Source organism: Apodemus sylvaticus, chromosome 1 (assembly GCF_947179515.1).
Source record: "Apodemus sylvaticus chromosome 1, mApoSyl1.1, whole genome shotgun sequence".
Classification (NCBI taxonomy): domain Eukaryota; kingdom Metazoa; phylum Chordata; class Mammalia; order Rodentia; family Muridae; genus Apodemus; species Apodemus sylvaticus.
The window spans coordinates 187,497,296-187,510,284 of NC_067472.1; the positions used below are offsets into that span (position 1 = coordinate 187,497,296).

Genomic DNA, 12,989 nt, shown 5'->3' on the forward strand with positions numbered 1-12,989 from the left:
ATATATACACATACAACAAATGGTTATATCTGTATTACATTATGCACATGTACTCCTATTCAAATAGTAAGACCTGTGGTCAAAGCTGTATCCCAGAATACGGAGAAGAGTGAGGGAGCAATGCAAAGCAACTTCTTTCCAAAAGTCTGATGTCACTTGTACACTGTGATAATCTGGTGTTTGATTCCTATGACTCTTGGCAGAAATGTTATAACACTGCCTAGCAGATTCTTTAGAAAACAGTGAAAGCAAAAGGTTAAGACTGATCATTACACTTCTCCATGTATTATTGGGCATAAAAACTGTAACAGGATGGGGAGGAAACCAAGAAATATTTCAAAAAAGATGCTCTTTACCAGATCACCAGCTAGATTGAATTGTCCATTACAGTCAGTTCTCAATAACAAATTTTCAAGATGTGGAAAGGCAAGATTCAAAAGATGAAGTCTGGATAATGAGAATATTGTGAAAACAAGTCAAGGCTGCAGACAAAGCATACAAAAATATTGTAGTGGTTTTATCTAGGACACAACCATGGTCTTTTACAAAAGTAGATCCTACATACAATGGTAGAAAGAACATTATGTTTTCAGCTGAAGGCAGCAATCCTTTTAAAGGGTCATCCCCGGAAATCTAATGAAAAGTTTTTTGTAAATAAATAGAAACAAAAGGCATTTGCAGCTTTTATTATAAGATGAGGTAAAAGTTTATTAAACAGAAGTAATTTCAGTGCTTTTCAGGGGAGGGAAATCACTGATGTTTCTGTGCAAACAATGCTATCATTCTTTAAGAATTAGGAGCATAACTGCTTTAAGAAATGACAGAAGCAATAATTCTACACCTAGATCTTCCCTAAAATAATCTGTTTTTTTAAACATATATGCACACCTTTAGCAAATTAAAGCCCAGGAGAAATGTTCAGAATCTACTACCCAGAGGCAAAATGGCAGTTCAGTGAACTCAACACATGGTCCCTTCTTAACCCCCGGTCTTCATCTTCTCTCTTCACTCCACCTTCTTCTGGCACCACTTCAAACTCTCCCTCCCTCTTGCACCACCTTGGTTCAACCCAGAATTAAATGGGCATGAAGCTCATGGTGTACTTTGGTATGATCCTGGTAAACCCCAAGGGTTTGGGGGACTCGTTGATGTCTTCTAGTTTCGATGGGAACTTGAAACAGAAGTTTTGCAAGATGGTGGTGAAGAAGAGGAAGAGCTCCATCTTAGCCAGGCCATCTCCCAAGCAGAATCGCTTCCCTGAGGAGGAGAGGGGGAAGGAGCACAGGTACAGCTCTCACTGCTGCCTTGCCTCAGTACCCAGTGTGCAGCTGTGTTCTCTTAGGGGGAAGGAGCTTCTACACTGGAGAGTGAGGGATCATTAGGAAAGGCTCCTAAGCCTCTCAGAATCCCAGTGTCCCTACACACAAAGTGGGGTAACCCATGGTAGTCTGGATCAATGAGAAGGCTAAATGCTTCCTCTACCAATTATCATTTATACTATCAAATGTGGATTCTCTAATTTATTCATCTAATTATCTATCTGTCATAGACGTATTTATGTATGTATACATGTACATATGCATCTATCTATCTATCTACATATCTACCATTATCTATTATTTATTTACTTTTAGATTTTTTTTAATTTTTTTTTATTATTCGATATAATTTATTTACATTTTAAATGATTTCCCCTTTTCTAGCCCCCCCATTCCCCGAAAGTCCCGCAAGCCGCCTTCTCTTCCCCTGTCCTCCCACCCACCCCTTCCCACTTCCCTGTTCTGGTTTTGCTGAATACTGTTTCACTGAGTCTTTCCAGAACCAGGGGCCACTCCTCCTTTCTTCTTGTACCTTATTTGATGTGTGGATTATGTTTTGGGTATTCCAGTTTTCTAGGTTAATATCCACTTATTAGTGAGTGCATACCATGATTCACCTTTTGAGTCTGGGTTACCTCACTTAGTATGATATTCTCTAGTTCCATCCATTTGCCTAAGAATTTCATGAATTCATTGTTTCTAATGGCTGAATAGTACTCCATTGTGTAGATATACCACATTTTTTGCATCCACTCTTCTGTTGAGGGATACCTGGGTTCTTTCCAGCATCTGGCAATTACAAATAGGGCTGCTATGAACATAGTAGAACATGTATCCTTATTACATGGTGGGGAGTCTTCTGGGTATATGCCCAGGAGTGGTATAGCAGGATCTTCTGGAAGTAAGGTGCCCAGTTTTCGGAGGAACCGCCAGACTGATTTCCAGAGTGGTTGTACCAATTTGCAACCCCACCAGCAGTGGAGGAGTGTTCCTCTTTCTCCACACCCTCTCCAACACCTGCTGTCTCCTGAATTTTTAATCTTAGCCATTCTGACTGGTGTAAGATGAAATCTTAGGGTTGTTTTGATTTGCATTTCCCTAATGACTAATGAAGTTGAGCATTTTTTAAGATGCTTCTCCGCCATCCGAATTTCTTCAGGTGAGAATTCCTTGTTTAACTCTGTACCCCATTTTTTAATAGGGTTGTTCGGTTTTCTGGAGTCTAACTTCTTGAGTTCTTTATATATATTGGATATTAGCCCTCTATCTGATTTTTTAAGTCAGTATTTCCTCTGTGTAGCCTTGGCTGTCCTGTAACCTACTCCATAGCCCCAGGTTGGCATTGAACTCAGAGATCCACTTGCTTGTGCTTTTTGAGTGTGATTAAAAGCATGTACCACCACCACCTGACTGTTGTCCCCCTTTAAAGTGTCTGAATATAAGGCTGGAAAAATGACTCAGTGATCAAGAGCACTGTCTGCTATTCCAAAGGACCCAAGTTCAAGTCTCAGTACCCACATGGCAGCTCATAATTGTCTGTAACTCCAGTTCCAAAGGATCTGACAACCTTGCACCAATGCATATTAAATAAATTATTTTAGAAAATAAAGAGAACCAAAACAAAAATCATTTAAAACTGCTTTAAAAACTCCCTTCCCCACCCTCTCTCTGAAAGAGATCACTGATCTCATTGATCCTTTGATCTGCATCCAGGATGTTTGGTGCATGGGAGGAACAAGGGTTGCAACTGGTTGGCTTGACCCTAGGCTGCATCACAGATGAGGACCTGGCATGAGCTACCCCTGTTGGTGTGAGCAGTGCTCCTGCAACCCAGTGTTTTCTTACCAGCAGAAAAGGGCAGAAAAGCAGGGATCTTCTTCAACTGTCCCTTGTGATCCAGGAAGTGCTGGGGGTTGAAGTCTTGGGGGGTAGGGAAGAACTTTGGGTCTGTCATAAGAGACCCTAATATAGGGAACACTTCAGTGCCCTGGAAGAGGGAAGAAAGGAGTTTGAGAAGATGGATAAATGGAGGAAGGACCCCAAGAAGTGCTAGGGCCTAAATGAAGAGAACTGAAAGGCACAGAGTTGGGGGGTCTCCTGAGGGAGGGGCATTAGGGAGTATACTCATTGAGGTAATGTGATATGTGTCCCCAGGAATAGGAGATTTGAGTCCATGGGGTTCATGTTCTGAGATAGGCTATGACACCAGGCCTTTGATTCCAGCCTAGGAATTGGGATATTTGAAGGTAGCAAAGCAGGAAAGCAGATAGAAATCGGAGTTCAAAGCAATGGGACAACAAGTTGGGGGCATGTGGATGAATCTCTGGAGGCACTAAGTCTAAGTGAGGTGACAGTAATCCAATCAGATGATCCTAGTGAGGCTCACATAGTAGTTGGGGGAATTAGAGTGGAGTTACTTAGCTGTAGATGGATAGGGACCCTGAGGCACCAGGAAGTGGGCTGGAGGCCCCTCCTGGATGGGCACAGTTGTACCTTGGGGAGGAAGAAACCACGGAAGGTAGTGTCCTTCATAATCCTTCGAGGAATGCCCAAGGGAGTAAAGTTAGAAAATCTCTGGATCTCATTGATCACAGCCTGGGTGTAGGGCATCTTCATATGGTCCTCATACTGGGGCTGCCGGTTCCTGCCAATCACCTGGTCAATCTCTTCATGGACCTTGGCTGGAAGACAAGGGGAGATGGGGTGTTTCTACGAGTCCAGAGGCCTCAAAGCAGGTGCAATAGTTCACATGTGTGACACTGTATGTATTACATGTCTCTGTAAATGACAGGCATATAGACCATTGGAAACATATTTCCATACCTAAATGTTGGCCAGGGTCATTTTATCCTTTTCATGACAGAATCATGGTGAGGAAAAGAACGAGGAGTCAGGGCATGGACCAGAGAGCAGGGATCTGGCATCCATTGGGAAATCAATATGGGAATGTCAAATATTTTAAACAGTTAGTGAGAAATATGTTTATGCATTCATTTAATATCCCCCTGTTTCTGCATAGCAGAGCATGTCTGAGCATCCAGGGACCTGGGAGAGGTGAGGGTCACTGTCAGGTTGGAATGAGTTGGAGCATCTGGGCTTCCCAACTTCTTCCATGCCACACAGCCTTACCCTCCACATCTGGATGCTTCATGAGGAGCAGGAAGCCATAACGTAGTGTGGAGCTGACTGTCTCAGACCCGGCAAAGAAGAGGCTTAATGATGTCATTACTAGGTTCTTCATGTGGAACTCTGAATTAACATTTTGTTCCTGTTCCTAGAGAGAGAGAGAGAAAACACAAATCTATCACTTTGTCATCCTCTTGGGGAACATTAAGGGTTTTAATTTTCTAAAACTTTCTAGTCATTCTTTTATAAATATTTTTATTAATTCTTTGAGAATTTCATTTATTCTACTGTGGATATATTCACACACCTCCCCCAACACCTCCTAGATGAATCCCCTTCCATACCTACTGAACCCTGTTGAGTCCTCATTTTTTAGACATATATGTGAAATGCACTTTAAACTTATTCCCCTCTATTATCTTCTATTTTCCATTTTGTTGAACTCTTTCTTACTTCTAATAAGTCTCCTTTATATTTCCTGGACTGTTTGGGTGTGGGCAACTGCTTGTAACTAGACTTGGCTCTGTGAGTATGGGTGAGGGGTTCTTTACTAGAGAAAGGGCAACTTACTAGTAGCCACACTGCTAAGGAATATGATTTCCTCTTCTCTCAAGAGCCACCAACTGTGGATTAAGTTCCTCATGGAGTAGAGGGACCCAATCTCACCATTTCTGGACTTTTCTTTGGATCTAGTTCTCAAAGGGTCCAGCCCAATGCTGGGAAAGATAGTGTCCAGGTTGTGTGGAGCCTTGGGATTGCATGAGAAGCTTTGTTCATTTCTAAGTCTAGGTGACTGTCACTCATTTCATGGTTGGAATATTTAGAGAGTGAGGGGTAAGGACTGTGAGAAAGACCCCAGATGCCATGATGGAGTCTGTTATTAGAGATAGATCTGAGACACAGACCAGAATCTAAATGTCAGTCTCTCCTCCCTAAAACAACTTCATAGTAGAACCCCTAACCAGACCTTTGACCTACACATGCAATAGAACTCCATGACCTTTCTTCTCACCTGTGAATGAAGGAAGACTTTTGATATCACACAAAATACCCATGTTGCCGGGGCCTCTGATGTGTATTGATATGTACTTCCTAATGGAGATAGGAAATGCTGGAGAGCGTGTGGTTGACAGCAAAAGCCAAAGAGCCACAGAGACAAGGGTGCTCAGTTTTCTGGCTGCATGACGTCAGCATGCAACTCTGGGCACACTTTCCCTCTTTGTGAGATCCAGGCTCTACAGGATCTTTGATAAGAGCTTCAGTGCCTGCTAAGTAGGCGAATAGCAGGATGTGCTGAGAACAGTGTCTCCTGGGGGGATACTGGAATGGTGGTTGGCATGGTAATTTGCTTGCTCACACCCTGGCTTGTATAAGGAAGGCTTAGCAGATGGAAGAGTGATGTTTAACTATCATTGGGACTGTGAGGAGCATCATGGGGACTTAATGGGCCTCTGTTCCTCCCTTTCCAGGGTGATTTCCAGCTGCCCTATTTAGATGTCCCATCCCTAGATGTTGGGATCACCTCTTGCATTTGGATGAGAAAGGAGTCTATGAAGTTCCGTGGGGAATTGGGGTCCAGGGTACTCTGGTTCTGCTTCACTTTCTGGGTTATGAAGTCTTCCAGTTTCTGAGTATCCTTGATGATCTGTTGCTGTGGTCCGGGCAGGTACTTCATCACTGAATGGAACATGTCATAGAGCTGGGGGTGGAAAGAGAAAAGATAGGAATGAGACTTGTCAGTGGCAACACCCAGTGGGAGTGGGACTTGTCTCAAGGCATTCATCCAGGTGCTAATTTATTTATGTGAGGCTGGATTGTAATAAACAGCAACTCTACTTTATTCTTTAAAGAACTCTTTATATTCATTTTGTTGTTGTTGTTGTTGTTGTTGTTATAGTATGCTTTTAATTATGTGTGAGTGCGTGAGCACAGGTGTCTAAAGTCAGATCCCCTAGAGCTGTGAAATGTCATAAGTACTGGGAACTGAACTCAGGTCCTTAGGATAAGAAGTGCATGATCTTAAACCACTGAACTATCGCTGAAGCTTCAGAGACAGCAATTTTTCAGGTGATTTAAGGAAAGAGGGTCATTGTCCTAGAACCCAGACGAGGTGTATCAAAAGGGGACACTAGTGGGCATTCAACTAACTCTTTAACCGATTTTTGGATCAGACCCATTCTCCAGGCTTATAACGTTGAGGCCAGGAGTGTCTTGGTGACTCATGTATCTAAATGTTTAGGCATCTGGGAAGGCTATGTTTAGGTGTCTTGATACTTGTTTGAGATTAGAATCTGTTTTTACATAGTCAGGATTTAAGCATGGGATGGTTCAGTTTATAAGGCGTGGCAAACACACCTGTCAGACATTGTTTTGATGTAGGCTGTGTGCGACTGGGAGGCACTCACATGGATGTTTGGGCAAACAGTCTGTCCAGAGGTCTGTGATTGGTTTCATTGGTTGAGGTGCCTGTCTACTTATCCCTGAATTTACATGGTATATGTAGGTGACTCTCGTGCCATTGTGCCAGTGGGATATTTTGGGAGACCAGTGTATATGGGCTGAATAACTTTATTGGCCTCAGTTTTGCAGAATCAGGTAGGTGTTCAGGAATAGAGGAGGGACCTGAGGTGCTCACTTGTCTCCCTTGAGCAGGGGTCTCAACTTTCAGGAGGACCACACAGAGGATGTGTTAGAGATGAAGCTGGGAAAACCTGCCCAGGGAAGAGAGCCAAGCTTTGTTCTCAGGCTATTTGAAGAATCCAGATATCATTAGATTCTGAGTACTGGATAGCTCCCATGGGTTCTGATGTAAAGGTTAAGTTGTCTGAGGGTAAAGGCTTCTTTTGAGGGGAGCTTATGTTTGTGGGGATGAGAGTTGGTGAGGTCCTTGCCCTTTGTGGGTATGGCCAATGTGGGACACTACAAGGGCAATTGGCAGAACTGGAGTTTGTTACCTGCCCTGTGGGTGAAGCTGCAAATTTGTTTATTTGACCCATCATCTGCAGCAGTGACAGGAACTCTTTGTCCTCATAGTCGAAGCGGTCCCCGAAGACAATGGAGCTAATGACATTGGAGACTGTTCTGCTCAGGTAGATGGTGGGGTCGATGGGGGCTCCTGAGAGGGATGACATTGTTGGGAAGACATTGGGATCATGACAGAAAAGAGTTAGTGAATGGTATGGGCATGGAGTGAGGCACCAACTGCTCAGCACCAGATTCTGGAGATTGTTTGGTAGGTGGTCTTCCTCACCCTCCTTCTCCACAACCCATAGGCTCTTGGTGGTGTCAGAGAAGTTTCTTCTCTTGTCCAAAATCTTAAGGGTCTCTTGCTTACCACAAGTGCCCTGCAACATCTTGATCAAACAGCCTGCCTCCTCCTGGATACGCTCCTCCACTCCTCGCTTACCCACACCGAAATCTCTCAGTGTGGCTATGGAGAATCGCCTAAGTTGTTTGGACCGTTCCCCACTGCTGAATGTCACACCTGTAGAGATAAGAACATGGGAGCTGGAGAGAGGTAGACTGAGGCTGAGGAAGGAGCAGGCCCACACTGGAAAGAGCTTCTAAGAGGAAAAAAGAGAGACAAAGATAAATAGAGATGGAAAGAACACAGAGTATACAAACACAGACCCAGCATCAGGCACATTCAGAGTAAGAAAGTTGGAGCAAGTCACCCAGGCAAGGAAACAGGAAGTTACAAACAGACAGAAGCATTGAGACTCAGAACACAGGGAGACTAGTCCTCAATGTTTTAGCTGGACCAATCCCATCATGCCTTTTGATGCTGGTTAGCTGCTCTGGCTCCCTGAAATGGCTAAAAGAACCAAGATTGAGCATTTTCTGAAAACAGCAAATCCCCATTAAAACAAGGAAGGCCTACAGACAAAAGTACCCTGGTGTTGTGGTTTTGTCTTACTGTTTATTGTAATGCTAAGTGCTGGTATCTCTAAGATTTGGAGTCTGCACATAGCCTGAGGGACTCTGCCCCCAGTTAATTCTGATTGGTAAATAAAGATGCCAGCAGCCAATAGTTTGGGAGAAGAGACATAGGGGGGTTTAGATTTCCTGGGCTAGAGGCCATGGGGGATGGAGAATGGGAAGGAGGAGCCTCTGTGGAAGCCGTGGAAGAAGAACAAGCAGAAGGGAGGAGAGCCACCATGTGCGAAGGGCCAAGAGAACATGGCCCAGAGGGCTGCTCAATAGGGTCAAGAGCAGCAAAGACAGAATATAGAAACCAGTAAAGCAGTAACTCGGGGTTATCAATAAGGACATGATTTCTAACAGCATGGAGGGTAGGCAGTTGCCAGCTATTGTAATGCATAAGGCATATTAAAATATGAAGGCTGTGTATGTCTTTCATCCAGTAAAGGTGGGAAGGAACCCAGAGCTGGTATATTTTTTATTTATTTTTTATATTTTACTGCATGCTGGTCCTTGGCTCTGGTTTTGTTTATGTGGCCTAAGCTGTAATCACCTCTATATCTTGACACCAGGTGGTACTAGTTCTTTCTGTGTCTCTCAGTTCTTCAGAGAAACAGATGCATCCTCTGACCTCTGTGTTAAACTATAACCGCAGCGTTAATGTGGTAAAGGTTTTTGGCTCTTTGTGTGCTTTCTCTTTTTAGTTTGCTTTTTCTTGCGTAGAATGAGTATTTTTGTTGTTCAAGGTCATTTTGTAGTTTTGTCACCTTGGCCAGCACTTATTGGACTATAACTTTCTATAAGAATTATACTCATGTTAGAGACAATACATGAAGTATGTAAAACAGCATTTAAAAAATACAGGCATTGGGGGCAGGAGAGAGGGTTCTGCACTCAAGAGCACTGGCTGATCTTGCAGAGGTATTTGAATCCCAGCAGTCACATGGCAGCTCTGAAACTCCAGTTTAGGAGATCTGACTCTATGGACAGCAGGCACTCATATGGTGTATAGCTATGCATGTGAGCACAACACCCATACATGGAAATATCAAAATAAAGAATCTGAAAAGCCAATCCAGAGAGGTCAGTAGAGTGTGCCTGAGACCTGCCACTGATGCTCTGAGTGTGGATAAAATTTTCATTTCATTCTGTTATTATGCCAACTCATGGCCCCAATGAATACACAAAATTAAAAATAAAATAAATAATTAAAAACATATAGAGGGTGAGTGTATCTGTGGGCACTGGCTGCACCTTTGTCAAGGCTCACATTCATATCAGTTCTGTTGTAAACTGAGCCTCATGAAATAGAAGCTTAGAAGGTGCTGTGACTTTAGTACATTATTCAAGTTGACAGTTGTTTCTTACTGCATAAATGACCCCAAATGAGCTCATTTTTCTCCCCAGTATGAGTTGTATAAGTCTTTGTTTGGGCTATCAGTACCATCTTGGCTTCTGAGACACTTTTATCCCCAAATGTCATAACACTGAGGCACTCAGGTAGGCAAAGACAAAGGATAAAGGGGCTAAAATCTGGGGTGAAAACGAAGGTTGTGGGTGATTCTTAGTTGGGCTATAAACAGATTGAAAACAGGGAGACAGAGAAGCAGAGGCCATCTGAAGAGGCTGTCACCAGCAGGTGAAAGAAGAAAATGGAGAAGCAGATGTTTGTGAATCTCAAATTAGAGGAAGAAAAGGGAAAGACTTAGGGTGAAATGTAGAAGGGGAAAGCACCAAAATAAAAACATATCAGGGGCTGAAAAGATGGCTCAGTGGTTAAGAACACTCATTGTTTTGGAGGTGACCTGGGTTCTGGTCCAGACATCTACATAATGGCTTACAATCATCTGTGAGTCCCACTGTATATAGACTGATGATCTCTCTGACCTGTACCAGGCACACACATGGTACATATACATCCACACAGGCAAACACTCATGCACAGAAAGGAAGATAAAAGAACCTAAAATGTTTAAAGAAGATAAAAATATCAGCAAAAATTAAAAAGGAATAGTCAATGTAGGAGAATGTCAAGAGGTTCTAAGAGAGATATACACAGAAAGAGGACATTTAGTGAAGAGAAGAGACACATTGAGTTAGGGAGCAGCCAGGAGCAATGGTCACATGCAATGAGAATTTTGGGTTTTTTGAAAAATACAGAAGTAACACGGGAATATGTTTTCATTTTAATCAGAGGCATAGGATATAGGTTTCTTCAGACTGTTCGATGTAGAGGACTGTGATTTGCCTCATGCTCTAGGCGGGGTTTGATTTTGCCAGTTGCAGATAGTTTCTGAGAGTGTGTGACACTTAGAATTCTGGGGATTCCTCAGAGGTTATATAAATGCTAGGACCTTGAGAGGTGGGTTGGTTGCTGTTGGTTGTGGTTTGTTAAGTAGTCTTGCCAAAAAAAAAAAAAAAAAAAAAAAAAAAAAAACACCAAGAAATTAGATATCCTGACTGTGAAGATCAAATTTGCCCTAAGGAACTAATCACTGCTAATCAACAGGAAGTAGTCTATCAATAATTTTGTTCCCTTTCACTTCTGTCTCTTTTTCTCTCCTACCTAGTGTTAGGAGGTTGAAAGGGTGGAAGAAGAGGGTGGAGAAGGGTGGAAGAAAGAAGAACACACAGAGCAGCAAAAGTCTGTCTACAGTCACACATTTCAGAAATGTCAGGGTGGGTCACTGTGAAGGCAACATTCAACATGGATATGAAGAGAAAATCAGAGGGCTCAGTACAGCCTTGAAGGGAGAGGTGAGTTAGGAGGCAGGCTACTTCAGTGAGTACAACAAATCCCAGGGCATGTCCCCCAATGTGGTATCCTCCTCACCATAGTCTTTGAAGAGTGTATTATAGGTTGCCTGTTCGCCTCGTCCACTGAACTCCTCAGCTTGGTCCACCAAAGCCTCTTTGACTGCATCATATCCATAAAGCACCACAACCCTGCGAGGCCCAAGGTGGATGGTGAACACGGGACCGTAGCGCTCATGGAGCTGATGTGAGGCAGATGGGCGCTGTTAGATGACTTATTGACTTAACTGGGCCAGCACACAGAGGTCAGATTAAGTGATATCCTACAAACAAATGATTGAAAAACAAACAAGCAAACAAACAACAAACCAAAGACTTGCAATAGCTTCATAGCCTTCTAAACTCCATTAACATAAGACTTTGGATTACTCTATGAATTTTCTGCGACAAGAACATCCAAAATCGAGCAGCCTCTTGTACTTCCATGTCCTCATCCAGTGATACCTGTGTGATGGAGCTGTATATGTCTTTCCTGTTCAGCTGCAGGTAATTCCCAAGGAAAGGCAAAGGAGTGGGTCCTGGAGGCAATTTCCCCCTGATTTTCTGCTGCCAGATAGACGTCAAGACCATGACACTTAGGTAGGCCAGTGTGGCTACCAGGAGCAGCCCCAAGCCCAGCATGGTGCCAGTGAGGATTGACAGGCTGATAGACGACAAGATACTACCTTTATACTCCCGGGGACAGAGGATGGCCTTTGCTCCTATTTGTCTAGTTGAGTCTTTTACATCCCAATCCTATCTCCTAACATTGACCCTGTCTGTGTTGCAACACCCACAACACAGGCAAAGAGAAAGACCTTTTGGAGCCAGGCTTAATTCAAAATACTTAAAGCCTTGCTGGGTTGTGGTGCTCCATGAATACGATGCAGTCAAAGAGGTTTTGGAGGACGAAGCTGGGGAGTTCAGTGGATGAGGTGAGCAGGCCATCTACAATACACTCTTCAAAGGCTACAGTGAGAGGGATACTGTAGTGGGGGCCGTGGCCATTATCTGGAGACCATGTCTGGGTCCAGCAGATAAAATATATAGAACTAAAAATCTATGTTTGTATGGCTGAGTAGATGAAAAGAGCCCACATAGATGTGAGCATTGTGGTCTGTGATAGAATTCAAATTCTTAGATTTCACTGGATTAATACAGGATGCATGGCTTCAGACACTGAATGTCCTTTTTAAAAGATTTATTTATTTGTTTTATATATATGAGTACACTCTCATTCAGACCCAGTAGAAGAGGGCATCAAATCCCATTGCAGATGGTTATGATCCATCTTGTGGTTGCTGGGAATTGAACTCAGGACCTTTGGAAGAGTAATCAGTGCTCTTAACTGCTGAGCCATCTTTCTAGTCCTGGCATTGAATCTTTTTATTTTTTAAACAAAAAGATTATTTTATTTCTTTAAGGGTTATATTGTATTAAAATTCTATGTATTTGAATGTTTTTCTTGCACACGGTGTCCAAAGATGCCAGAAGATGTAGAGAGATCCTTTGGAAAGGAGGTTGCACACAGTTGTGAGCGACCCTGTGGGTCCTGGGAATAAAACCTGGATCCTCCACAAGTGCACAAAGTGCTCTTAACCAAACCTCATTTCTGGAGCCCTAGAGTCCAGATAGTTTTGTCCTTCTATCAGGGGAAACATATTAGCAAGGAAAACAGGAAGGATTTCAAAGCTGTGGACTAGAAGGTCACATGTCAAGAAGGATCTGTGGGTGCTGAGTTTCTGGTAGATGTGGATGGAAATGTCAGTAGGAGACTAAGGTGGGCATCTGAGCCCAGATTGGTCCTGTACTGTGTCCTCATATATGTGG

General features: G+C 43.1%; 1 protein-coding gene across 2 annotated transcripts; it reads right to left on the bottom strand.

Annotated features, from left to right (window-relative positions):
* Positions 1–1,075: 1,075 nt before the first annotated feature.
* Positions 1,076–11,801, bottom strand: LOC127682996 (cytochrome P450 2A12). Of its 2 annotated transcripts, none has more exons than XM_052179812.1 (9): positions 11,625–11,801; positions 11,200–11,362; positions 7,780–7,929; positions 7,400–7,560; positions 5,968–6,144; positions 4,449–4,587; positions 3,813–4,000; positions 3,165–3,306; positions 1,076–1,257 (listed from the first exon to the last, which is right to left on the bottom strand). In XM_052179812.1, exons 1-9 carry the CDS (start codon positions 11,799–11,801, stop codon positions 1,076–1,078), a joined length of 1,479 nt encoding a protein of 492 aa, XP_052035772.1. The 2 variants fall into 2 exon arrangements, with proteins under 2 accessions (XP_052035772.1, XP_052035761.1); XM_052179801.1 differs by having other exon boundaries at positions 4,449–4,593.
* Between the last annotated feature and the right edge of the window lie 1,188 nt (positions 11,802–12,989).

Excerpts from the sequence above, each read along its gene's own strand:
- LOC127682996 (XM_052179801.1), bottom strand. The coding sequence starts at position 11,801 with ATGCTGGGCTTGGGGCTGCTCCTGGTAGCCACACTGGCCTACCTAAGT. Across the intron at positions 4,001-4,448 it reads GAAGCATCCAGATGTGGAGG|CCAAGGTCCATGAAGAGATT; the intron begins GTAAGGCTGTGT and ends CTTGTCTTCCAG. Across the intron at positions 1,258-3,164 it reads TTTTCTGCCCTTTTCTGCTG|GGAAGCGATTCTGCTTGGGA; the intron begins GTAAGAAAACAC and ends TCTCCTCCTCAG.